The 25,000-nt window shown below is 35.3% G+C and overlaps 5 protein-coding genes and 1 non-coding gene across 7 annotated transcripts; 1 reads left to right on the top strand and 5 right to left on the bottom strand.

The window, feature by feature from the left end:
- Positions 1-494: 494 nt before the first annotated feature.
- On the bottom strand, positions 495-3,622 carry LOC111802409 (carbonic anhydrase 2-like). The gene is made up of 8 exons (XM_023686760.1): positions 3,570-3,622; positions 3,327-3,473; positions 2,589-2,637; positions 2,340-2,456; positions 2,065-2,118; positions 1,888-1,973; positions 894-999; positions 495-820 (listed from the first exon to the last, which is right to left on the bottom strand). Exons 1-8 carry the CDS (start codon positions 3,620-3,622, stop codon positions 656-658), a joined length of 777 nt encoding a protein of 258 aa, XP_023542528.1. The 3' UTR covers positions 495-655.
- A 4,051-nt stretch (positions 3,623-7,673) lies between these two features.
- On the bottom strand, positions 7,674-8,285 carry LOC111802044. Its single transcript, XM_023686301.1, has one exon. The coding sequence runs from the start codon at positions 8,283-8,285 to the stop codon at positions 7,674-7,676; it is 612 nt and encodes a 203-aa protein (XP_023542069.1).
- Positions 8,286-12,266: 3,981 nt separating this feature from the next.
- On the top strand, positions 12,267-15,758 carry LOC111802246 (proline-rich receptor-like protein kinase PERK13). Its single transcript, XM_023686545.1, has 9 exons — positions 12,267-12,434; positions 12,617-13,623; positions 13,719-14,183; positions 14,274-14,360; positions 14,448-14,518; positions 14,610-14,686; positions 14,774-14,921; positions 15,008-15,169; positions 15,253-15,758. The coding sequence occupies exons 1-9, from the start codon at positions 12,412-12,414 to the stop codon at positions 15,547-15,549; spliced, it is 2,337 nt and encodes a 778-aa protein (XP_023542313.1). The 5' UTR covers positions 12,267-12,411; the 3' UTR covers positions 15,550-15,758.
- A 2,222-nt stretch (positions 15,759-17,980) lies between these two features.
- On the bottom strand, positions 17,981-18,098 carry LOC111802772. The gene has a single exon (XR_002816308.1). It is a non-coding gene; the product is annotated as a U5 spliceosomal RNA (small nuclear RNA).
- A 1,221-nt stretch (positions 18,099-19,319) lies between these two features.
- LOC111801886 lies at positions 19,320-20,578 on the bottom strand. Its single transcript, XM_023686099.1, has one exon. It carries the CDS (start codon positions 20,094-20,096, stop codon positions 19,578-19,580), a length of 519 nt encoding a protein of 172 aa, XP_023541867.1. The 5' UTR covers positions 20,097-20,578; the 3' UTR covers positions 19,320-19,577.
- A 244-nt stretch (positions 20,579-20,822) lies between these two features.
- Positions 20,823-24,119, bottom strand: LOC111801884 (pantothenate kinase 1). Of its 2 annotated transcripts, none has more exons than XM_023686098.1 (10): positions 23,791-24,119; positions 23,466-23,648; positions 22,980-23,023; positions 22,760-22,876; positions 22,533-22,652; positions 22,345-22,439; positions 22,044-22,137; positions 21,487-21,618; positions 21,286-21,363; positions 20,823-21,194 (listed from the first exon to the last, which is right to left on the bottom strand). In XM_023686098.1, the coding sequence occupies exons 1-10, from the start codon at positions 23,873-23,875 to the stop codon at positions 21,156-21,158; spliced, it is 987 nt and encodes a 328-aa protein (XP_023541866.1). In that variant the 5' UTR covers positions 23,876-24,119; the 3' UTR covers positions 20,823-21,155. The 2 variants fall into 2 exon arrangements, with proteins under 2 accessions (XP_023541866.1, XP_023541865.1); XM_023686097.1 differs by having other exon boundaries at positions 21,286-21,398; positions 23,791-24,118.
- Positions 24,120-25,000: the final 881 nt, after the last annotated feature.

The raw sequence follows: 25,000 nt of genomic DNA on the forward strand, positions 1-25,000 counted from the left end.
TTTATATATATATATATATATATATATATATATATATATATATATATATATATATATATATATATATATATATATATATATATATATTTTGTAAGTGTAAGAGTATTATTGAAAATTTTAAAAATTTAAACGAGAATTAAACGAGGAACACCTATCTACTTAGTGTTTACCATTGTCTCTTGTACTAATTGACAATCTCTGGAACGAAATCGTGATACGTCGATGATGTCTGGGACAGATCTAAACGTTCTCGGATCGATTGGGATTCTCTTTTCCTCAACGTGTATGTGGGTTTGCAAAGGTTGAGGGAGTAGACAACGAGTCGAAACCGGTTGAGCCACACAGGTCATAGAGACTTTTCGAGCCACTCGAACCTTTTAACAGGACTATTAGTTACTCGTTCGATTAGAAAACTACTTATTTATTCAATCCCATAAGTAATAATATGTAAGAAAACTTTTCATCCGTAACTATAGGAAGCATCTCAGCATAGATTGATATCATAAACGTCATATCATACTCACCTTAAACAGAATGAACCAAGCCATTCATAGTACTTATTCTTTATAGTATTACAAGAGCATTCATAAAAACTCGAATATAACCCATCAGTCGAGTTCGAGAACCGCCACCGCCGTATGATATGGTGGTTTGTTCATACAGCTAGAGAAGGTGTGAGATTGAAGTCAAGATTCCATAGCTCAAAAGCTCCCGAGACAAAGTCATAGTGTGCACCTCGTATGAACAGTTCGTTGTTGACGACACTTTCTCGTACAAAAGGATATGATAACAAGTTTCCAAGGGAAACATTCACAGCCTCCTGCAATATGAATTAAATAAACCGTGAAATTCATATGGTTTTTATGTGTAAATCAATGGGTTTGTTTGTTTACCTTCTCGCAGTTCGTGCATTTTTCCTCGAAACTCAGATCTTTACAATTTGATTGCGTCTTCGTTTTGGCTGGTGTGCATATTTTCACCCAATTTTCAATGAAATCACTGTAAATTCAAGCAACGATTTATCTTTGACTAAAACGTTTGAGGTTAAGGTATAAGGATATCTTTGACTAAGAGGTCTAAGTTCGGAAAAATTATATTCTAGGTTATGATATAAGACATATATTGTTAGATCCCACGTCGGTTGGAGAGGAGAATAAAACATTTTTTCACAAGGGTGTGAAAACCTCTCCCTAGAAGACACATTTCAAAATCGTGAGGTTGATAGTGATACGTAATGGGCTAAAATGGACAATATATATATATGCTAGTAGTGGGTTTGGAATGTTTCAAATGAAAGTAGAGCTTGAAACCGAGCGGTGTGCTAGCGAGGACGTTTGGCCTTTAAGGAGGTAGAAAACTGTGAGGTTGATGACGATACGTAATGGGCTAAAGCGGGCAATATCTACTAACGGTGGGCTTGAGTTTTTACCTATATCTTTGACTAAGAGGTTAAGCTATGTGAGATCCCACATCGGAAAGGAGAACGAAACACTCTTTATAAGGGTGTGGAGACCGCTCCATAGCAGACGGGTTAAAAACCTTAAGAGAAAGCTCAAAGAAGATAATATCTGCTAGCTGTGAGCTTATGCTATTATAAGCTACCAGACATATATCTTCGAGAGATTCGAATAAATTGTATTTTAAGTTGAACTATATATATATATATATATCTATCTATATATATATATATATGGGTCGATAAATTGACTAAGTTGCTGTATAATAAAACCGACACTTAATTTTAATAATATTTTAAATTTTGATACTAAATTGTTATTATTCTAAAAATTGAATGTATGTATGTATGTATGTATGTATGTATGTATGTATGTATGATCATTAAATATGAACAACATAATAAATAAATAAAAAATTAAAAAAAATTGCCTGGAATTGGTTCCATCCTCTGGGATAGACATGAGGCCTTTAATTCCACCACAGCAACTATGTGAAATTACCACAATATTCTCCACCTAAAATAATTATAATATAATTATAATTTTATTCAACACAAACCAAGAAAATAGGAGATTATATATATATATATATATATAAATTACCTACTTTTAAATGCAATACCGCATATTCAATTGCTGCCCCCACTCCTGAATATTTGGTCTACAAACAATATGAACAATAAAATAATTTAAAACTAAATTAATAAAAATAGTTTCAATATTACTTTTAATTTTTTTTAAAAAAATAAAAATATATAGAAATACGAGTAAACTTTTAAAATTAAAAAAAAAATTAAAATTCAAGAATATTTTTTAAAAATACTATATATTTTTTTTAATTAAAAAAATTTAAATTTTAATCACAAATTTTCCAAAACTAACCTTGTCAAATGGTGGGACCATGTTGGCGATGTTACGGACCACAAAGGCTTCCCCAGGTTGAAAATTCAGTATATGTGAGGGGCAAACTCGGGAATCCGAGCACGCAAATACCAGAAACTGCCAAATTACACGTGGGCGTTTTTTAGTGGCTGCTTTTAATTGCAGTGATGCCCTTATCATTCTAGTCCTTCAAGAAACTTGAAATTACATTTCCCCCACATTAATTTTTTGAAATTGCGAATTTCTTACCTTCGGGCTTTGGCCCTTCGCTAATTGACCATACAATTCAGGATCCGTCCTGGGGAATAAAAAATAAAATAATAATAAATTACTAACTTCAAAAATTATTATTAATTATTAATTATTAATTAACTATTATTTAAAATAAATTATAATAAGTGAAATAATCTCATTTAAATTATTAACCCAGTTGAAATAAGTTCAAACAATAAAAATTATAGATTAAAAGTAATTTATATATTTTTATTTTAATTTGAGTTATCGACTTATTTATTTAAAATATAATAATTATGGATCGAATTAGTTTATAAAATTTTAATTTAATAGATTCTATTCGAGTTAAATTGTTAATTTATTTTAAATAAATAAATTAACAATTTAACTCGAATAGAATCTATTAAATTAAAATTTTATAAACTAATTCGATCCATAATTATTATATTTTAAATAAATAAGTCGATAACTCAAATTAAAATAAAAATATATAAATTACTTTTAATCTATAATTTTTATTGTTTGAACTTATTTNTTTTAAATAAATGAAAAATTGTATGAATTGAGTTTTCAATTATTTATTCTCTAATTACTCTTAAAATTTAAAATTCGGAAAATTTTAAATATATTTTTTTTATTAAAATTAACTTAAAATATATATTGATTGAATTTATTATTTAATAAATATTATTGGTGTTCGAAAAATTTAGATATAAATATATATATATAAAAAAAAACGTGAAAAATAGGTACTCGAATTTAGATTTCTTGAAATGGGTGAACCCGGTTCGGATCCTATCGACCGGATCGAAGTGAGTTGAACCGGCAGTGGTGGCAGCCAGCTCGGCGGTGATTTGCCGGATCTTTGCGGCGGCGGATTCCTGAAATTCAGCTTTCTCACTGCAGATAACACACATCATGTCAGATGGATGATAACCGGGTCGGGCTTACGTTGTCGGCGCCGCCGGGATTAGCGGTGGGTTAGGGATTGGATACCTTAGAAGCTTTTTGAGACCGGCAATGGCTTCCTCATACGACGCTTCCGCCATGTCTTCCTGTTAAAATTTCGAATCAATCCCAACAAAGGATTTCAAAACGACGTCGGTGGATTTCAGATGATAATTTTTAGATAATTCTTTTGAAAACAAAAAATATAATGAGAAAAATGATGGATTTGATGAACAGACCTTTTGAAATTGTGTGTATAAATCGAAATTTTTAACGTTGTTGGAAGGAAAAACTATATGCCATGTTGTTCAATGCAGTCCAATATATATAGTAACAGAATTATAAATAAAAATTAATTAATTACTTAACGGGAATAAGATTTCTAATAATTAAATAGTATTTGAGTCATAGAATATGATATCTGGTAATTAGATAACTGTATTTGAGTCAGAGAATATGATATCTGATAATTAGATAACTGTATATGGGTCTGGTAATTAGATAAACTGTGTTTGGGTCAGAAAATATGATATCTGGTAATTAGATAACTGTATATGGGTTAGTGAGTATGATATCTAGTAATTAGATAAACTGTGTTTGGGTCAGAGAATAAGATATCTACTCATTAAATAACTGTATTTAGGATTAGAGAAGAGAATATATGATAATTAGATAACTGTGTTTGGTGCAAAAACATGAGAATAAGATATCTAGTAATTATAACTGTATTTGTGTTAGAGAATATGATATCTGATAATTAGATAACGGTACATGGATCAGAGAGCATAATATCTGGTAATTAGATAAACTGTGGTTGGGTCAGAGAATAGGATATCTACTCATTAGATAACTGTATTTATGGTTAGAGAAATCTGGTAATTGGATAACTGTATTTGGGTCAGAGCATATGATAACCGGTAATTAATATGATATCTGGTAATTAGATAAACTGTGTTTGGATCAGAGAATAAGATATCTACTAATTAGATAACTGTATTTAGGGTTAGAGACTAGGATATCTGGTAATTAAATAACGGTATTTGGTGCAAAAACATGAGAATAAGATATCTGGTAATTAGATAACTGTGTTTGATACAAGAACATGAAAATATGATATCTGGTAATTAAATAACTGTGTTTGAACCTGAAGATAAGATAAGATACGTGATAATTACATAACTGTGTTTGTGTTTGGTACAACAAGAATCTAGAAAATCAGATATCTAGATATTAGATAATCGTGTTTAGGTCTGAGAATAAGATATCTGGTAATTAGACGACGGTGTTTGGTACAAGAAGCGTGAGAAAAGAAGATATGAAATTTTACCAAAGTTTGGTCCAAACTCGATCTAAGCTCGGTCCAAAGTTAAATTTTACCTGACCCAACTTATCTCCGGCCATATTCATTAAATTTCATATAGTTCATCGATATTATGTTAATATTTTTTTAAATATATTTGTATAATTTAAATGTCTCGTAATGTAAAATTTTTAAAATGGTTAAAAATTAATAAAAAAAAATTAAAAAAAATTATATATCAAGTAAAAATAACAAACGAAATAAAAATTTTAAAATAAATTAATATATTTTAAAATAAATTAATTAAATAATTAAAATCAATATCGAGTCAAACTTTGATCCAATGTATACTTCGATGCAGATCTAAACAATGTTTTCGAGTCGTTAGATTTAGATTTGAACGAAGCGATTTTTACCTTTTAAGGTCGGATCAGATCGATCTTTTGACATATTCGAGACATTTTTAACTTTACGTATATTTGAGGTATTAAACAAATATATAAAATTTATGTTTAGAAATTTTAAAACCACGTGAGAAGAACAGTAATTTTGTTAATTAATTAAAATGGAGTAGGTGAATTTATGAATTTGTCAAACAATAGGGCCATTTTTTGAATTTAGCAAACTTACTTTTGGGTCCTGGAATTGGAAACTTTTAGAAATTAAGAAAAATAATGGGTAGGTTTGACAATATCAAATTTATTTTAATATTTTTATCGTCAATTAAATTTGAAATTTAATTTTTACGTCTACTCAGGCGTATACAGGCTGAGGTAGGTTGGATTTCGATAAATTTTTTGGACCAATCTAAAATCTCGAGTTGGTCAGATTAGCTACTCGAAGGAATAACTCACAACCCTACTGAACCCAACCCGACTCTCTATTATCAGGTTAGGTTGGATCGGGTCATTTCTTTAGTTTTGTTTTTGTAATTATTTTAAAATTTTTTGCTTATTCACAAGCGTATTGTCTCGGGTCAACACGTAAACGACATTAACGGTAAAGTCTTAATCTTAATTGAGTTCTTTCATGCATGCTTTATCGGGAGAGATTTCTATCAAGCGTCTATAATACTAAAAATGTGTTCTACTAATTCGATTTACGTGGGGACCATTTAGAATTATTTTTCGACCTTCGACGATCATAATATTTTTAAAAAAATTCACAAATTCAAGACGATAGATACTTAAAACTAATTAAATTCAATATATTAGGAAAATTACGTAAATGTGAAGCTCGTTGATCTCCAAGACTAACGATTCAATTTTCAAAAATATTGTGAATAACTCGACTGGTTACGGACGTGTATCACGACCAAGATGTCAAACTCATAAGTTTGAGATAAGGGTGTTCATATGACCCGATCAACTTGAATTACTTAACCCAAATCATAAAAATTGAGTCGGGTAATTTTTTTTTAATTTGGGTTGGGATAAATTTTTGGAAAGGTGAAGATTCGGGTCAATTTGTGGGTTATTTTGGTCGGACCAGCTCGACCAACCCGAAAATAAGATTATAGCCGTAGTCTAATCCTACAATATTTTTAAGATTATTATAAAGATTAAGAATATTTAACGTTTGTAACCGATGTTATTGATGCGTGATAACTTGTAAATATTTGATACTTATTGATAAGTTGATTTTTTTTTTAAATAATTAAAAAAAATAACTCGATAACCCAACTCAACACAATCTGAAAATAAAAAGGTAGATCGGGAATTCTATTTGAGTTGTTCGGGTCACCAACTCAACCAGACCAACCCAACTCGTGTATACCTCTAGTTTGAATCTCTCGTCCCACGTACTTTTTTTTTACAAGAACGAGCACTCTAGCACTTAAGTGAAACACACATAAAATAGAGAGAATTCAGTTAGAAAACTTTCTTTTCAAAGACTAAAAATATTACCGAGATCGAAAGATGGTTTAAAGATCAACAGAATCGAACTCTTTGAATACTATAACCGTTTGAAGAAAAGTTTGAACGTTTGTACCGAAACGTTCGGCATACAATTCTTAAGAGTGGGAGCCATGGCAGTGCCATCCTCCTAAGGGAATTCTTCTCAGCTAGCTTTGAACACATAATAATGGAGCAAAAATGAAAGGGAGACAAGACAAGTTGGGGATAGAGAAAGGGAAAAGGATGGATGTGGTTAGATAGGGTTTGGACGACGTCATGAACCGGTAGGATTCGTAGGCGAAGTCGGAAGCTGCTACACGACACTCTGGAGAGACTATCTTATTGAGAAGTACAAATGGTTAGACTCAAATCCTCCAACGATCAACAAAACGAGCCAATCTAACAAGATTGACAAACCAAAATCTTTCTAGTCTTAACGAGCAGATGCCTAAAATTGGGATAAATGGAAATTTTATCGATAAGACCCTCGACCAACGAGAAAGGCTCTGACTCAGTGCAACAACAAACACTAGCTTGACACGAGATACTTCGAGAAGTTGGATCTATAGTCAAACAACTACCAAATGTAGCTCGCGTCCTCGGACTCGTGCACTAAAATCTTTCTAGCCCTCACAAGTTATCAGCTATGCAAACACCATGACACCCAAAGGACATAACCAATAAGATCAATAAGTTGGAAGGCCGATTTGAGAAAACCCGAGCGGATTCCTATATTTCAACCAGTTTAATAATGTTTATCGTAATCTTCAAATGTATTTACGTTCGATAAAACATCATAAATCGAACAATATTGTACATTTCTGAATTAAAAAAAAAAAAAAAAAAAAAAAAAAAAAAAAAAAAAAAAAAAAAAAAAAAAAAAAAANAAAATTAATTAAGAATAAAGAAGTGTAAATATTTTAAAATAAAAAGAATAAATAAATAAACAAATGCCTAAAAATTTCTATTCGAACCGGCGTTTGGACCGCCAAAAAACCCCATGAGATTGCTTCTATACGGCAGAAACGATTTCCGTTTATTAATTTCTTTCTCCGCTCTATTTCTCGTGTACAACCGCTCGTGATAACACGACGCCGTTTCCCCTTTCGTCCGCTTCCCTCCCTTCCGATTCTCCGCCGCCTTCTCTCCGCCGCTCTCCGAAGAATCGCTTCTGAGAAACACAAACGCCTCCTTCCCATCGCTGCTACTCCGCCGAATCTTCTCTCCAAACCTCCACAGCTTCGAGAATCCCGTCGAGTGGCTCTTCTTCCCCAGCGTCGTCGGCGCCGCCGAAGCCGACCACTCATCCGGCGAAACATTACTCCGATTCTCAGTCGGAGAAATCAATTCCTCCATGAAAAGGTTCTTCAACGGCGGGCGTACGGCCTGCGGTTCCTTCGTCTTCGCCTCAATCGCCAGGGGAAAAACAGAGCGAATCTGGCCGTTAAGGAAGGCGTCTTCGGCGCTGATCGGAGAGCGATCTGGATTCAAAGAAAGAAAAGAGAAATCGTCGAGTTCGTTGTCTTGGATTCGGTCTGTTAGGGTTTGTTGTTGGAGTTCTTGCATTGTTCCAGAGATATGGAGGTCGGAGCAGAGAGAACTAATGGCGGATTTATTTGAAGATGGGATAAAGCAGAGGGAGGGGACGGGGAAATCGAGAAAGGGAGAGGAAGCCGCGTAGTCTAAGCTATTTAAATCAATTCCCAACCATACTATTTTGGCTTTGTTCATACGCCTTGCTTTACCTTTCACTTTTTTTAACTTTTATCTAAAAAAAATTAAATTTTTTTAAATGAAAATAGTTAATATTTATTTAAAATATATATTAAAAAAATTTAATAGTATTTTTTAAACACCAAGACCATAATATTTACCAATATTTCATAAATTATTATTAAATAATATTATTTTAGAAAGTTCACGTATTTTTAAAATATACCACTAACCATAGTCTGTATATTGAAGATTTTTTTATTTTTTATTTATATATATATATAGTTAATATTTATTTAAAGTATATATTTAAAAAAATTAATAGTATTTTTTAAACATAAAAACGAAAATATTTATTAATATTTCATAAATTATTATTAAATAATATTATTTTAAAAAGTTTCAGAGTATTTTTAAAACATAATAACTTGAAGATTTTTTTATTTTTTATTTATATATATATAGTTAATATTTATTTAAAATATATATTTAAAAAATTTAATAGTATTGATAATATTTATTAACATTTCATAAATTATTATTAAATAACGTTATTTTAGAAAATTCATGAGTATTTTTAAAACATAGCACTAACAACTATCTGTATATATAGTTAATATTTATTTAATATATATATTTAAAAAATTTAATAGTATTTTTTTAAACACAAAGACGATAATATTTATCAACATTTCATAAATTATTATTAAATAATGTTATTTTAGAAAGTTCATGAGTATTTTTAAAACATAGTACTCATAAGTGATCTGTATATTGAATTTTTTTTATTATATATATATATATATATATATATATATATATATATATAAATAAATAAAAATGTTAATGTTAGTTTTTAAAATTTTAAGGGTATTTTTTAAACCTACTAAAAGTTGAACGGTAATAAAGAAGGATATTTTTTTAGACAATGTGCTAACGGTTTCAATTCAAAATTGACAGTAAATGTATTTTGAGTTTTTTTGTTTTAAAATTTAAGAATATTATTAAAATTTTTAATTCTAAATAAATAATAAAAATAACTTTGAATTTTATATTTGATGTAAAAAATACTTTTAAATTTTGAAAAAAAATTAAATTATATGTTAATATTTTTGAAATTTTATTGAAAATTTAAAAGTATTATTTTAATATTATTTTTATTAATTTAACTTAATTGTATGCAATAAATTTTTACACTGTATTTAATAAATTTTTACACTATATGTAATAAATTTTTACACTATATTTAATAAATTTGTTAAATTTTAATTTAAATTTCTTTAGTGCATATACACCAAACTCATTGTATTAAGTTTGATTTGACCTTTGACTTTGACTTTTGGAAAGATTGACTTTGTACCTTTACCAATTCAATGGTAACGTTTTGAAAATAAATAAAATGAGAAATTTCGACACGATGCCTACACCATGACGTTTCATTAATATAATCAAACAATTAGATTCGTTGTCCTTTAATTTTATTTCTTTTTAGTCCCTACATTTTTAATATTCAAATTTAACCCCTTTATTTTGAATAAAATTTAAAAGTAATCTTTATCTTTATTTATGAGATTATAATAATTTTAAATTATTGACTAAAATATATAAACCAAATTTAATTATTTGAAAAGGATTAAAATAGGGTAAGAAGAAGGGACCAAGTTAATAGTATAACTGGCTGTCTCTCTCTTTAGATCAACTACTGAATTTAGGGATTTAAGGTAGTGTTGTTTGAAATGTCGATAGTTGACATCGACATGTCGGGAGTGATTAAGAAACAATAGCTAGGAAGGGACAACCAGACAAGGGAGTAACACGAGGAGGCGCTAGATGACTAGTTGTCCATGAAAAGAGAACGTGAACCTAGACTGATCGTTAGAAACTTACCAGAGGTGCATAGTAGAACAAATTTGTTTTATAACTATAAGAAATGATTACAAGAGAAAACCGTCCAATTTCTACCCAAGTTGAACTTCGCTATAAACTTATAAGATCATTGTTTTGCTCTACGACTGGAACTAGCCAATGGAACGGATTTCAATAATAAATTTTAAAATGCATGCACGTGTTTAAATATTTTAAATTTTACGCATTTATTACTTATTTCTACGTTAGTAACGATCCGTGGTTCGAGTTTCCAAAAAAAAACGGGTCATTGCAGTATCGATCCGTGGTTCGAGTCTCTCAAAAAAACGGGTGATTGCATGAATATAAATATAAATTATTAAGACTAAAATAATATCTTCTAAATTAATGGTTAATTATAAAAATTGAATATAAATGAAGGAGTAAAGTGAAATATTTAAAATTATCCTATTAATTTAATTTTCATTGTTTTTTAAAAGTTAATTACAAAATGAGTCCTTATATTTTTTAAAAATTAGAATTTAGCCCTTTAATAAAATCGTACAAAATAGTTGGAATATTTTATCAAAAATATATTTAAGAAAGAATTTGGTTAAATGTTTTGAATATTGATCTGGTAAACCCGACCAACCCAAAATATACAGTTCACAACCTAACTCAACTTGTAAGATGGTTACGAAGATTAAGAATATTTAATCCTTGTTGGTCTTGAGGGACGGAGGAGGCTAGGTTAGCCGAAAGATGGTTATCGGTTCAAGAACGCAAGGTGCCCCTATTTTTTCAGGGTAAGAAGGGTACGGAAAATACCTCGAGCCAATATTCGAGTACCATGCGCTACGACACTGAAGTAACCCCGACCAACCCAAAATATACAGTTCACAACCTAACTCAACTTGTAAGATGGTTACGAAGATTAAGAATATTTAACCCTTGTTGGTCTTGAGGGACGGAGGAGGCTAGGTTAGCCGAAAGATGGTTATCAGTTCAAGAACGCAAGGTGCCCCTATTTTTTCAGGGTAAGAAGGGTACGGAAAATACCTCGAGCCAATATTCGAGTACCATGCGCTACGACATTGAAGTAACCCCGACCAACCCAAAATATACCGTTCACAACCTAACTCAACTTGTAAGATGGTTACGAAGATTAAGAATATTTAACCCTTGTTGGTCTTGAGGGACGGAGGAGGCTAGGTTAGCCGAAAGATGGTTATCAGTTCAAGAACGCAAGGTGCCCCTATTTTTTCAGGGTAAGAAGGGTACGGAAAATACCTCGAGCCAATATTCGAGTACCATGCGCTACGACACTGAAGTAACCCCGACCAACCCAAAATATACCGTTCACAACCTAACTCAACTTGTAAGATGGTTACGAAGATTAAGAATATTTAACCCTTGTTGGTCCCGAGGGACAGAGGAGACTAGGTTAGCCGAAAGATGGTTATCGGTTCAAGGACGCAAGGTGCCCCTATTTTTTTTCAGGATAAGAAGGGGTAGAAAAAATAGCTCGAGCCAATGTTCGAGTATCAGGCGCTACAACGCTGAAGTAACCCATGCCATACTCACAGAAAAAGCTCGAACCACCTCCAACAAAATAGTACCTGTAGCTGAAACCAACACATGTAGGTAGGTAAGTAAAGAATACCTAGGAGCATGAGACAACTCTTTTCACGGTGATAGTTGAATATTCAATATTTTAATTATTAATGTAACATGAATGATATATAAAAATATATTTTTATAAATAATTAAAAAGAAAAAATGAATAACATAGGAGTTGACCCAACCCGAGTAGGCTTGTGAACCCATACGAGCCATCTGAGTCATCAACTCGATAAATTCAAAATTTTAGATTAATCCAAAAATTTATGTTAATCCAACCCAACCCAACCAGGATCGTGTGGGGGTTTGATTTTAAGAGTTTGGCGGTAAACCCGAATCGGAGGGAATTAAAGCACTGCGGCATTTCTCTCTTCAACAACTCGCTCACCGTCCGATTGTAACAACCCGCCATAATTATCCTTCTCCAGATTCTTTTGCTCGCTTCTAATTTTGTTTATGATTTAAACGAAAAAACCCGAAAATTCGGATTCCGAGAAGTTTTGGAGCTCGATCGATGGTTCTCATGGCGATTTTCAGGTTCTGATCGTTTTCTCTAACATTTCGGGAAAGTATTCTTCCCCAGTTTCTGAACATGCTCTTTCCCAATCACCTGCTGTTGTTGTTTGAATTATCTTGTGGTTTTCTGTTTCTCATGTTTATGTGATTTCGAAACAACTCGTTTGTTTGTTCTTCATGGATTGAAATCATGGCGGAAATAGAAGTAGGGATTTAAGATATGAGATAGGGGGAAAGAAATCCAGTATGAGGAAGAATCAGAGAGGAAGAACAATGTCTTCTTCAAACGATACTTCTATTTCTTCATCACATTCTGATTTGGATTCTTCTCCTCCTCCTTCGCCGCAGTCAGATGGTTTATCGTTGATGTCGAATGAAGATGTTTCTGAATCGCCTATTGTTTCATCGAAAATTAAATCTCCGCCTGCCGACGACGGAGGTTCACCGTCTTCCACACCGAAACCAAACGTTGGATCTTCAACGCCGCCCCCGATTGATTCCTCTAATTCAGGTTCATCCAAAGAGAATCCATCGCCACCTCCTGTACCTTCCGCTTCCGCTTCCCCACCGCCATCTCCTACTTTTCCTCCTCCTTCTCCTCTTTTGATACCTTCGCCACCGCCACCACAACTGCCGTCTGAGAGCGGCAGTGATAATCCTCCACCTTCCTCTGTTCCAACAAAAGGCTCTCCGGCATCTCCAGGAAATCCATCTTCTCCAATACCGGGGAATAATCCCTCTACTCCGACGAATAACGGTGCAGCTTCGGGTTCTAATACAGCCAAGGAGCTTCCACCATCTGAATCGACCGATTCTCCTCCTCAATCAGAAAATACAGTCGTGATTCCTTCACCAGGTGCAAATCCGGCGAGGGGGAAACGAAATCCGAGTCCACCTCAAGAGGCGACTTCTCCCACATCAGACTCTAACATCTTTCAACCTCCCTCAACACCATCCACATCCAATAGTACTCTAGACAACTTACCTCAGTCCTCCGACTCAACGCCGGTGGAAACTCCATTAAGGCAATCCAATGCACCATCGTCACCTTCAAGTAGTCAAACAAAAGTTGCAGTAGGCGTTGTAGTAGTTGGAGTTATTGTAATTGTTATGGTTGCCGTAATTTTTATATTCACAAGGAAGAAGAAAAGACGGGGAGACTTGGAGAGTGGCCCATACTTGCCTCCTAACAACGTCTGTGAGAAATCAGGTATTGGAAATCTGTAATTATCCCAATCTAGCTTTCTGTTCTTCAATTTAGAAACCATGGTTCTGATGGGATGATGCTGTTTTCTTGTGTGTTAGATGGAAATTACAATCCGGATCAACATAGTGGGAACTCTGGCTCGGCAGAAGGCATCTATACCCAGGTCCCGCATACTCCTGTTGGAAATAGCTTTGGGAGTCAAAAAGGAACAGGAGACAGAGGCAGTGGAGTGGATTCAGGTGTGATAAACAGTGCTAAGTTCTTTAGCTATGAGGAGTTGATGGAGATTACCTCTGGATTTTCGCGTCAAAACGTTCTTGGGGAAGGTGGGTTTGGATGTGTTTACCAGGGTTTGCTTCCAGATGGGAAGCCAGTGGCTGTGAAGCAACTCAAGGCAGGAAGTGGGCAGGGGGAAAAGGAATTCAAAGCGGAGGTTGAGATTATCAGTCGCGTTCATCATCGGCATTTGGTGTCTTTAGTGGGCTACTGCGGCTCTGAGAATCATAAATTGCTCATCTATGAGTTTGTTCCCAATAGGACTCTTGAGCATCATCTCCATGGCGGTATGCAACCTATCCTTCATCTCCATCACCACTTTAAAATAGCTCAAATGGGTTGTGTTGGTGTTGAAAATATTTCACTTCTCCTTGCAGGCAATGAAGTCCCCGTGTTGGAATGGTCCAAAAGACTCAAAATCGCTTTGGGATCTGCAAAGGGCTTGGCGTATCTGCATGAAGATTGTGAGTACATATCAGAAAATTCAAAGGGTTTTGCTCAACTGATCTGTTCTATTAATTTCAAATCTTCTTTTGCTGCTCTGTTCATAGGCCATCCCAAGATTATTCACAGAGACATCAAGTCAGCCAACATTTTGCTCGATGATGCTTTCGAGGCGCAGGTTCATCCAGACCCATCTTTTGTTCATATAATTTCGAAACCATACATGCAATGTTCTTGTTTCCAGTCTCTGATTCCAACTTCAATCACAGGTTGCAGATTTTGGACTTGCAAAACTGACAAATGATGCAAACACCCACGTTTCAACTCGTGTCATGGGGACATTTGGGTGGGTTAACTCAACCTTTACTCATCGGATAACAATTCTTTGAGCCATCCTCATTCCTTATAACGTTTCTGTTTCAATGACTTGCAGATACATGGCGCCCGAGTACGCATCAAGTGGGAAATTAACAGACAGATCAGATGTTTTCTCATTTGGGGTTGTTCTTCTTGAGCTTATTACTGGTCGTAAGCCTGTTGATCCCTCTCAGCCTCTAGGGGACGAGAGTTTGGTCGAATGGGTATGTAAATAAATTAACAAACATTTCATCTTCTTCAAGATTTCCTCGAACGGATTCAGCAATGTTCTGCTTTATGAATGTTGCAGGCTCGACCTCTTCTCCTTCACGCCATTGAAACTGGGAAGTTCGACGGATTAATAGACCTTCGCCTTGGAAAACGTTATGTGGAAAGTCAAATGTTCAGAATGATCGAAGTAGCAGCTGCCTGCGTTCGTCATTCAGCTCCCAAAAGGCCTTGCATGGTTCAGGTTATCTTAATTAATCCCATTCAAAACTCCATTTCAACAAGCTTGTTCTTGAGCTGCAATTCTAATGGCACTTGGGTTTACAGGTGGTGAGAGCTCTGGACATTGAAAGTGACATGTCCGACCTCACCAATGGTGTCAAATTTGGACAGAGCACTACCTATGATTCTGAACAATACAGTGAAGACATCTCTAACTTCAGGAAACTGGCGTTCGAAGACAGCCCCGACTACGATGGTTACAGTAGCGAACACAATTCCAGAGAAATGAATGCAACTCGGGAATCATGGAGAAGTCAAAATAACTCAAGTGGTGAATCAGAAACTCGAGCTTTTAAGGGACAAAGTGGCGGCGTAACACACAGTCAACATACTGGACGATAATTCAAATAGGATGCCTCAAACAAGACGTACATAATGTGTAAAACTTCTTCCCCTTTTCTCTTTTTTTGGCTTTTTACTTCCATTTTTGACTTAGTTATACTCATCTTACCATGAATTTATGCATCCTTCAAGGATATCTCATTAATTTAAAAGAGATTGATGAGAGGGATGTTCCACTTTTGGTGATGCTGTGGTTGTTTTGTATTGCATTTTGAATTTTTGACAGTATATTCTTTCATCTATCTATTTTTTCTCATGTTCCTACATAGAATTTGTATATCTCCCCCATATAGAACTAGCATTGTCGATCGGGGTAGAATAAAGAAGAACCAAACAATATATGTTATTTACTTGCCTCATTTTGATGAAATAGTAAGTTTCCTAGCTCAAGCTGATGAATGTAACTAGTAGTGCAGATGATTAAAACAGCTGAACTTTTGGATGATCCATTGCCCTTTCTAAGATGTTATGACTAGCAGATGATTAAAACAGCTGAACTTTTGGATGATCCATTGCCCTTTCTAAGATGTTATGACTAGTAGGGTTATTAACACTTTCTTTTTGTACAACCTAGTCTAACTTTCTGATTTATGTGTTTGTTATGAATGTCCCACATCGATTGGAGAAGAGAAACGAAACATTCTTTATAAGGGTGTGGAAACATTTTCCTAACAAAAGCTTTTTAAAACCATGTGGCTGATGGCGATACGTAACGGGCTAAAGCGGACAATATTTGCTAGTGATGGTTTTAGCTATTACAAATAGTATCAAAACTAGACATTGGGTTGTGTACCAGCGAGAACGCTGAGCCCTCAAGGGGGTGGATTGTGAGATCCTACCTCAGTTGGAGAGGGGAATGAAACATTCCTTATAAGAGTGGAAACATCTCCCTTGCAGATGCGTTTTAAAATCGTGAGTCTGACAGCAGTACGTAAAGAGCTATTGAGCTGTTACAGTGAGTGCTTTAAGTCTCTTAGGCCGAATGTTATTTGTTATTTTCATTCGCGTATGTATCGAACAAAAAAAGTGAAGTATAAGATCACAATAATGTTCTGAATAATGCCCTAAGCACAGAGATGTTCCTAAATGTATTATGAACAGGGCAAAAAGTTTATGGCATGAGTAAATATGTTTTCAAACTCATAATATTCCATGATGAAGTATATTGGTATCTAAACACAAATGAATCTTACCTCGACATGGAAAACGTTCAAAATGGTACTCCCAAAGGTTGTGCCACTGGATGATCCTTCACAGCTAGGAAAACTAAGAAATTAAACGGGGATTTTCCGCTTCGTTCCGAGGCCATGTGAGATAAATGGACATCTCTATCTACGTTAAACCTCTTCCTCTCTTGGCAACGGATATAAATCGCACCCATAATATGGAGAGAAGATTTGCATTAAAAGCTCTTAAGATTCGATCAAAATGGAGAAAACAAGAAAACCCTCATGTGTGAAAAGTTTGAAGCGCTAGTAAGTCGCGTGGGATTCACTCGAAATTAAAACATCGCCATGAACCTTGAAACGAAATTCAAATATGATAAAATCTTTTTAGCATTGAGTAGTCATCATCATAATCTAGACTAGTGAAGAGTTCTACCTACTTAGAGTTTAATGACATGGAAGAAGGGAACCGAACAATGGTGTCGTGGTCATATTCGTTCAGGACGTGTTGTCAATGGTCGCATACCCATGATCACTTATCGGACCTGTTGTCAATGATCGCATGCCCATGATCACTTACTGGACGTGTTGCCAATAGTCTGATCACTTACCGAACGTATTGCCAATAGTCTGATCACTTACGGAACGTGTTGCCAATAGTCTGATCACTTACGGAACGTGTTGCCAATAGTCTGATCCACTTAGTTGCCAGTAGTCTGATCTACTTACGGAACGTGTTGCAAGTAGTCTGATCCACTTACGGAACGTGTTGCCAGTAGTCTGATCCACTTACGGAACGTGTTGCCAGTAGTCTGATCCCACTTACCGAACGTGTTGCCAGTAGTCTGATCCCACTTACCGAACGTGTTGCCAGTAGTCTGATCCCACTTACCGAACGTGTTGCCAGTAGTCTGATCCCACTTCACGAACGTGTTGCCAGTAGTCTGATCCCACTTCACTTACCGAACCACTTCACTTACCGAACGTGTTGCCAGTAGTCTGATCCCACTTCACTTACCGAACGTGTTGCCAGTAGTCTGATCCACTTACCGAACGTGTTGCCAATAGTCTGATCCACTTACCGAACGCATCGCATTAAACAAGATTTTAATTTACAACAGTTAATAATATCTTTAACTCTTACAAATCTTTTGTCTTGTAATATTTTTTAAAAAGAAAAGAAATGAAAATATAAAACTTAATTAATTTCCCAATTGGGTAAAATCAAGAACTAAAAAAAGAAAATTTTAATTCAGAATTGTGGGAGTCTCTTAGTAAAAGAAACTCCTCCAAAAATAGGCGTATGCCGGTGAATGCGGCGAGCACACGGTATTCTTTAGTAAAAGGCGAAAGAATAGTTCGCTCTGTGCTCACCGCCCGGCTCCGTGCCTCTCACTAAGCCACGAGACACCTATTTATACCTCAAACTCGTGTCCTACTTCCCGACTTTACCGATGTGGGAACTGGAAGAATCTTAATGGGCCGACCACTTTGAAGGCTCAAAACAAAATTCCATTCGCCAATGGCCCAATTACACTTATTATTCTAAATTTTAAACTAAATCACATAACATTTCTTAATTACTCTTCGTTATCCCTTAATCCATCTTTACCTTTCTAAATATATATAATCTATAAATTTTATCCAATTTCTCTTATATTTCTTAGCTTCCGTAAGGATAATGACCGGTGGGATATGATAGTTGTTAACTTCTTCCTACCGTTGGTGTTGTTTTTTACTTAATTTTCAATTTCTTAAATCCTTCTTTCAAAACTCTTCCTCGAAATCTCTCTCCGCTCCCGTTTACTCTCCAATCTTGCTTTCAAAACTCTCTTTCAAAACTCTCTTTCAAAACTCTCTTTCAAAATCTCTCTACCCCGTTTTCAAAAAATTTATTCTTGAAGCAGGGCTAGAGGCTCAAGCATACGTTGCTGGGCCGTAGACGACGTAAGAACGAATAGACTTAACTCGCAAATCCGCTACCTTCAAAGTGCTATCGTGACAAGTGGCGAACTAAATCTATATATGGAAAATAGTCATATATAGTAGATAGTATATACAATGGAGAGTTATATTTGATAAAATTATATATAGTAAATTGAACCCTTTGAAATTACGTTAGTTCTAAAACAACCAATTTGGTTGTTCAATTCTTAGGCCAATTTTCTCGAAATCAAACCCGATCCAAAACTTAAATTAAATTTTAAAATCTCACAATATCCTAAAATCAAAATCTCTCCTCAAAACCAAGTAGAAATAATAATTAGCTAAATATAAAAATGTGTAAAGTAAATCATCTTAGATGAAGGAGAATGTTGAATGGATTAACAAAGTATTAATCTCACTAATTGTCCTCCAAATTGTGTATTAAACACAAATAATTAGATAATTAAAAGGCCATAATCCTAACCTCTAAACAGAGATTCCATTGATGTTAAATTGTTCCATAAAATGGGATTTAATTAATTTGGGTCTTAAATTAATCCAAAATTAAAACAATTTAAATGGATCTGCTTTAGAGTTCTCCCACCTCCACTATTCGGATTCTTATTCTCTCTGGTTTTATTCGAAACCTCATTCTGTCTTTACTTAAGAACATAAAAGTACACAAAAACATCTGTTCATGGAAGAAGCCGTGAGCTTCAAGATATTCGATCAAAAAGCTTAGTGATTGAATTCAAGAACACTCCCTGAATATCATCACAGGTTATTGATTGAATTCAAGAACACCCACTGAATATCATCACAGATTAGTGATTGAATTCAAGCTTGTCATTAGAAAAACAACAAAGATCAAGTGAAAAAAACAGAGGAAAAATTCACAGAGCTATAACTTAACACGAAATGGTTTTACAAGTGCCATCAAGCATGTCCTCCAGCTCTGAAGTTGATATCTACTACTTCATGATGATCAGCATGTTTGATTTCGCTTCTCATTTCGCCGCCATTGTCGAAGGGTTTGAAGCTATTTCCATGGCTATTACCGTTGCCATTACCATTACCTTTGTATCCTCCATTTCCACCAGGTGGGAAAGTGGCTTTCCCATTTGGGTTTCTTGAATCAAATCCAAATTCGATGTCCCCTTCTTTATCAGGATGCAATTTGGGTTCTTTTCCTCTGGAGTGAGATCCGCCGTGGGTCTTCTCCGGCTTCCGCCTCTGGTTTACAACTCGCCGGTTGCAGAGGCGGCCAAGAAAGCAAGCAAGAGCTGATAAGACAACAATAACAGCAAGAACAATAAAAACTGCCCCAAATGAACCGTTGGAATGGTGGGATGGAGGCTTGACGCCGGCGGTGGAGCTGGGATAAACCAGAGCCGCCTGCTGAGGCTGCTGAGGCTGCTGAGGTTGTTGTTGTTGTTGTTGTTGAAACTCCGACATGTCGACGAGGTTTCGGTAATGGATTAGAAGAAGGAAGAGGGATTGGTATTAGTATTAGGGAGCTGCTATGGTTTGGTCCTTTGAGAGAGAGAGAGAGAGAGAGAGAGAGTTACTTAGAAAGGAAGCAAGAAGAGAACAAGAAGGTTGCATGAAGAAGAGGGCTATGTCTAATGAAATGGGGTTTGGGGAAGGCAAAGAAAGAGGTCAAAAAGGGAGGAACTTTCTTTTGGTAAAGGGACAGACAGCTAAACTTATTCCTTAGGTTCTAAGAGGGGTCACTCTCAATGATCCGTTCCTGTGACCTGTTACTTTCTAGGATAATCATAACTTCAGTCTCTAGAAACAACGATCAAAGATCGGACTGATAGAACAAACACCATACTAAAACAAATTGAAAAAATTAGAAAAGACACGAAAAACGCGATTCTAAAGCTAGAGCTAAATATTAGTCCTAACAAAATCTGTTGGGCCAGCCCAACAGGTCTGTTGTCAAATACCTAACAAAGTCGAAGCTAAGTTCTACATCGACGTTATTACAACGTCACAGACAGTTTTATACAGTTAGATGTATAAAAGAGATATTGTAAAAGTACTTTAAATTTGTATCTACTAAACATGAGACGTGCAGATTTTCGCTACATCCAATGATTATTAAAAGATAGTCAGTCACGTAGTCATGTAACAAATTCAGCAGGTTCGTAGGGAAAAGGAGAAAGAACAAAAACATGGGAATCTATGGGGGATATATTGAATGAAAGCATACAATATTAGTTTTTGCAGATGGCTACATTTTGAGTCCTAGAAAGTCTATTTTATTTCATTCTATCTCAATGTGATGCGTATTAGAGAGTAAGGCACTAACAGTGGTCTTATTTGCGGCTGAATAACTAAGCCAAATCCAAGAAACAATCTATACTTGCATACTCACTGTCTTCCTCTTCCGGCGCTGTACCATCAAACTCTGGCTCGTGTTTTGGGTCTTGTTTCATGAGATGTATGAAGTTATCAGGGCCCTGTTTGTTATAGCTCATAAAAGCACCCAAGGCCCCAAGAAATCCTTCATGCCGCATGAACATTGCTTGTGCATCGCCCTTCGACCTGAAAGGGAAAGACTCTGTATATCATATTTGGAAGGCTTGAGATTGAAAGGAGTAAGATCATAAAGAAAATGGCAGGGACATATTTTTACCAGTAATGAACGGCAACGGATATGGTGTCCATTGTATAACATTGACCACGTATGAAGAATCCTCCGAAAAATATCCGCCTAAGTCCGAATCGAAGTGCAGTAAGATAGGCAAGCTGAGAAGATTTGAATTAAGAAAATCTTATATTTTCGAAGTTTCTACTTTATTTTGCAAGTAAATGAAGATCCATCACCGTGACTTACCTGTCCGATGTTATTTGAAATCATTCTTAGAAGGGACCGAGCGAGATCCTCAGTCCTGTAATTTTCAAGCACTTTGTTTGCTGAAACAGTCTTGCCAAAGCTAGAAGCAATGGCTGTGGATGAAAGACCAATCTGAAGCATTAAAGGGCAGAAGAAGGTGAAGGCTTTTGGCTAAAAAGGGAAACCTCATCCTTTATAAATAAAAGACTAGGCAGTAACATTGGTCGTGCATTGTAACAGTCCAAGCCCACTGCTATAACATATTGTAAAATTTGACCAGTTACATATCTCATCAGTCTCACGGTCGTGCATTGTGCCAGCGAGGACGCTGGGCCCCAAGGGGGGTGGATTGTGAGATCTCACATTGGTTGGAGAGGGGAACGAAACATTCCTTATAAGGGTGTGGAAACCTCTCCCTATTAGACACGTTTTAAACTCGTGAGGCTGACGACGATACATAACGGAACAAAGCGAACAATATCTGCTAGTGGTGGGCATGGGCTGTTACATGCTACATGCGTGATGAATAATCATATGATATCAATAGAAATGAGTACCTTATTATAATCTCCTCCACCATATATATCTCCAACAAGCATGTCTACCACTCTATTGTTCCCTTGCTGACTCAACTCCAACAACTCGTCAAAACTAAAAGATTTTACATTTGGTTACTAAAGAAAGAAAAAAATCATTCACAAAAGTATGCTTAAACGTTAAATTCTATAAATTATGGATTCAAATTGCTATGAAGAACCAAGAGTCAGAAACAGTAGAGTAACGAACATTCAGAAAAAGAAATTGAACCATCTGCCAAAAATACAATAGTTCTAGTGACCAAGTGGATGAAAGAAGTACCTATTGCACTTTGTCAAAAGCTTACCCAAACCCCAAAATGTCCCGCCACCAAGGCTCGTTCCACTTACCCGCTCAAACTTTCCATTTCCATCCACCTACTAATTGCAATATAAGAGTTTGCAGCTTTAAGAAACCATACCGATGAAATATTATGGTTAGGAAACTAGTAAATACTATAATGACCATACCTTAATCATGCTGACTCCAGAGCCAATGTTTACAAGGAGGAAAGGGTACAGGTCATCTTGGTTAATCTGCACAAATTCCTTCTGACCGCCTATGTATGTAAATGCTTCTTGGTGGACTGCCTAAAATGTAACAAAAATAAGAACATCATATGGCAAGAGTCACATTATACAACATTTCAAGCATATTAGTTCTTTGCAAACCAAAATGGATAGGTCGTACGTCCAACCTTCAGAAGAAAATTTGCTCCGGCAACAAGGCAATCCATTTCATCTTCCTTATCTAGACAAACGTCAAGCTTTTCCCTGAAGAGATCTGCAAATTTAAATGCTCCACCACCAGTGGCCTTCTCACCAAAAGTTACCAGTCAATAAACTTGCATGCTTTAGAAGTATACAGAACAACAGGTAAAGTATTCTTTTGAGCTATAAAGATGGATTCAGTTACACCTTTACAATTTTTCCATTGCCAAGTTCCTTTGGGTGCTGGGAACCTGTGTTAATGTTCAGTTTTCAGCAGAGTATCAAAAAGAGAAGAAAATGGCAAAAGGAGGCATGAAGAATCTGAAGATCAGCACTCACAAGACGTTAACAGAACAGCCACAAGAAAAAAGATGCTAATTGTTTTGGATCAAATCAAGTTCATCTTTCAATTTATATGTCACATCATTTGATAATTTTTTGGTTGCCGAATGGAAAACCAGCTGAGCAATAATAACAATAACTAGGCCATGATGTTCATTATAAATTGTTCAAGACACTAATCTTGGTGAAGGTTGACATGTAATTATTGCTCTTGATATGTCAAGGATTGTGATATGCAAACAGCAAACCAAGCAGATGAACAATTTTCCATTTTAGATTTCTTAATCAACCAAACCAGTTCATACTGATCAACTAAACAAGTTTCAGCTGACAAAGAAAATCACCGATTACCGAGTTCCTTGCTGTTAATAAACGCTACACACTCATCAATTTTTCCAGTTTCGAACTTGGCAAAGTGGAGCCTCCCATGGAGAATGGAACTACTTCTTCCACCAACTTCTGCAGAACTCTGAACTCGATCATCATTCAACAGATTCTCGTTCCCAGAGAAATACACCAATTTAGCAAGAGTTCCTACAGAAAATGCACAAATTAATCCCAAGAACTAAACTTCAAGTACAGGATCAAATCAAACTCACAAAAAGAAAGAAATGGAGAATGCGATTGGATAATTCAATGCAGAATCACAAAAAACGATGAACTGAAAAACAATCACCTCCAATATCCAATGCCAAATGAGATATCCGAGAGTCTGATCGAGTGTCTGAGTTGGCTCCGGCCGGCGTGACCTCAAGATCCATTCGAGGGGAAATCGTAGGGTAGGTAGGCGCTAGGTCTTCGTTGGGGAAGAAGTTGAGAGGGCTGAAATTGAAGTGTGGTGAAACATTCAAAGCTAAAACCCTGACGAACAAGCCTTAAATAAATTGAGAAGACCCGAACGAGATCCATCGGAGTTTGGTCGGCGAGGCATTAAATCGAGTATGAGCAGTTGACTTTCCAGAGATAACGAACCAGACGAATCCCGACGTTTGCAACAGTTGTCCGGTGGTTAGGATTGTAATTAGCCAATTAGATGAAAACTTTTTTTTTTTTTTAATTAATAAAAATATCTCTAAATTGTTTTTTTTTTTAATTTTTTTTTATTAATATATATATATATATATATATATATATATATATATATATAATGTTGAAGAAGAACTCGAGATCGTGAAAGGAGATTGAAAGGTTAGCAGGAAACAAAGGAAGTTCGTGTCGTCGAGTTGGAGTCGGTTCAAATTAGCAGGGGACTGAAAATCATCTTCGTGTCACCTGTTCAAATCTGCTATTGACAATAAGGATAACGTGTAGGAAACACGTTCAGTTGGGGCATAGTCTAATCAAACTGGTTTCCTTATTTTTGCATAGTGATAGTACTACGGCTAGGGAGTGTCCAACCACCCTGCCCCCCTAATCGTGATGTTGGTACCATAAGGGTCACCTCCGAAGCATAGCTTTGATAGACAACCAGGGAGTGTCCAACCACCCTGCCCCCCTAATCGTTGTTGATACTATTGGCTAGATTAAGGGTCACCTCCGGAGCATGGCTCTGATAACCATGTTAGAAATCACAGATAGTAATCATTGCTTATAAACCCATGATCATTCTCTAAATTAGTCAATGTGGGACTACATCCCAACAAACAAGAGCTCAACCTTCAATAGTTTTTTATCTTTTAGCTATTTATATATAATTAAGTTTTGAAAGAAAAAAAAATTAATGTCAAATCTCCTCCCTAACATCGCTTTTAAAGACACTTGGCGTGGTAATAATAAATAATAGTAGCATTATTATAGTTATTAATATATTAATTACTTGAAATTTACTAAAAGAAATGACGTATTTATACCTTTTATTAATGAACATTAATGATGTATATTTTAAT

The sequence above is a fragment of the Cucurbita pepo genome, chromosome LG09 (genome assembly GCF_002806865.2).
Source record: "Cucurbita pepo subsp. pepo cultivar mu-cu-16 chromosome LG09, ASM280686v2, whole genome shotgun sequence".
NCBI classification, from domain to species: domain Eukaryota; kingdom Viridiplantae; phylum Streptophyta; class Magnoliopsida; order Cucurbitales; family Cucurbitaceae; genus Cucurbita; species Cucurbita pepo.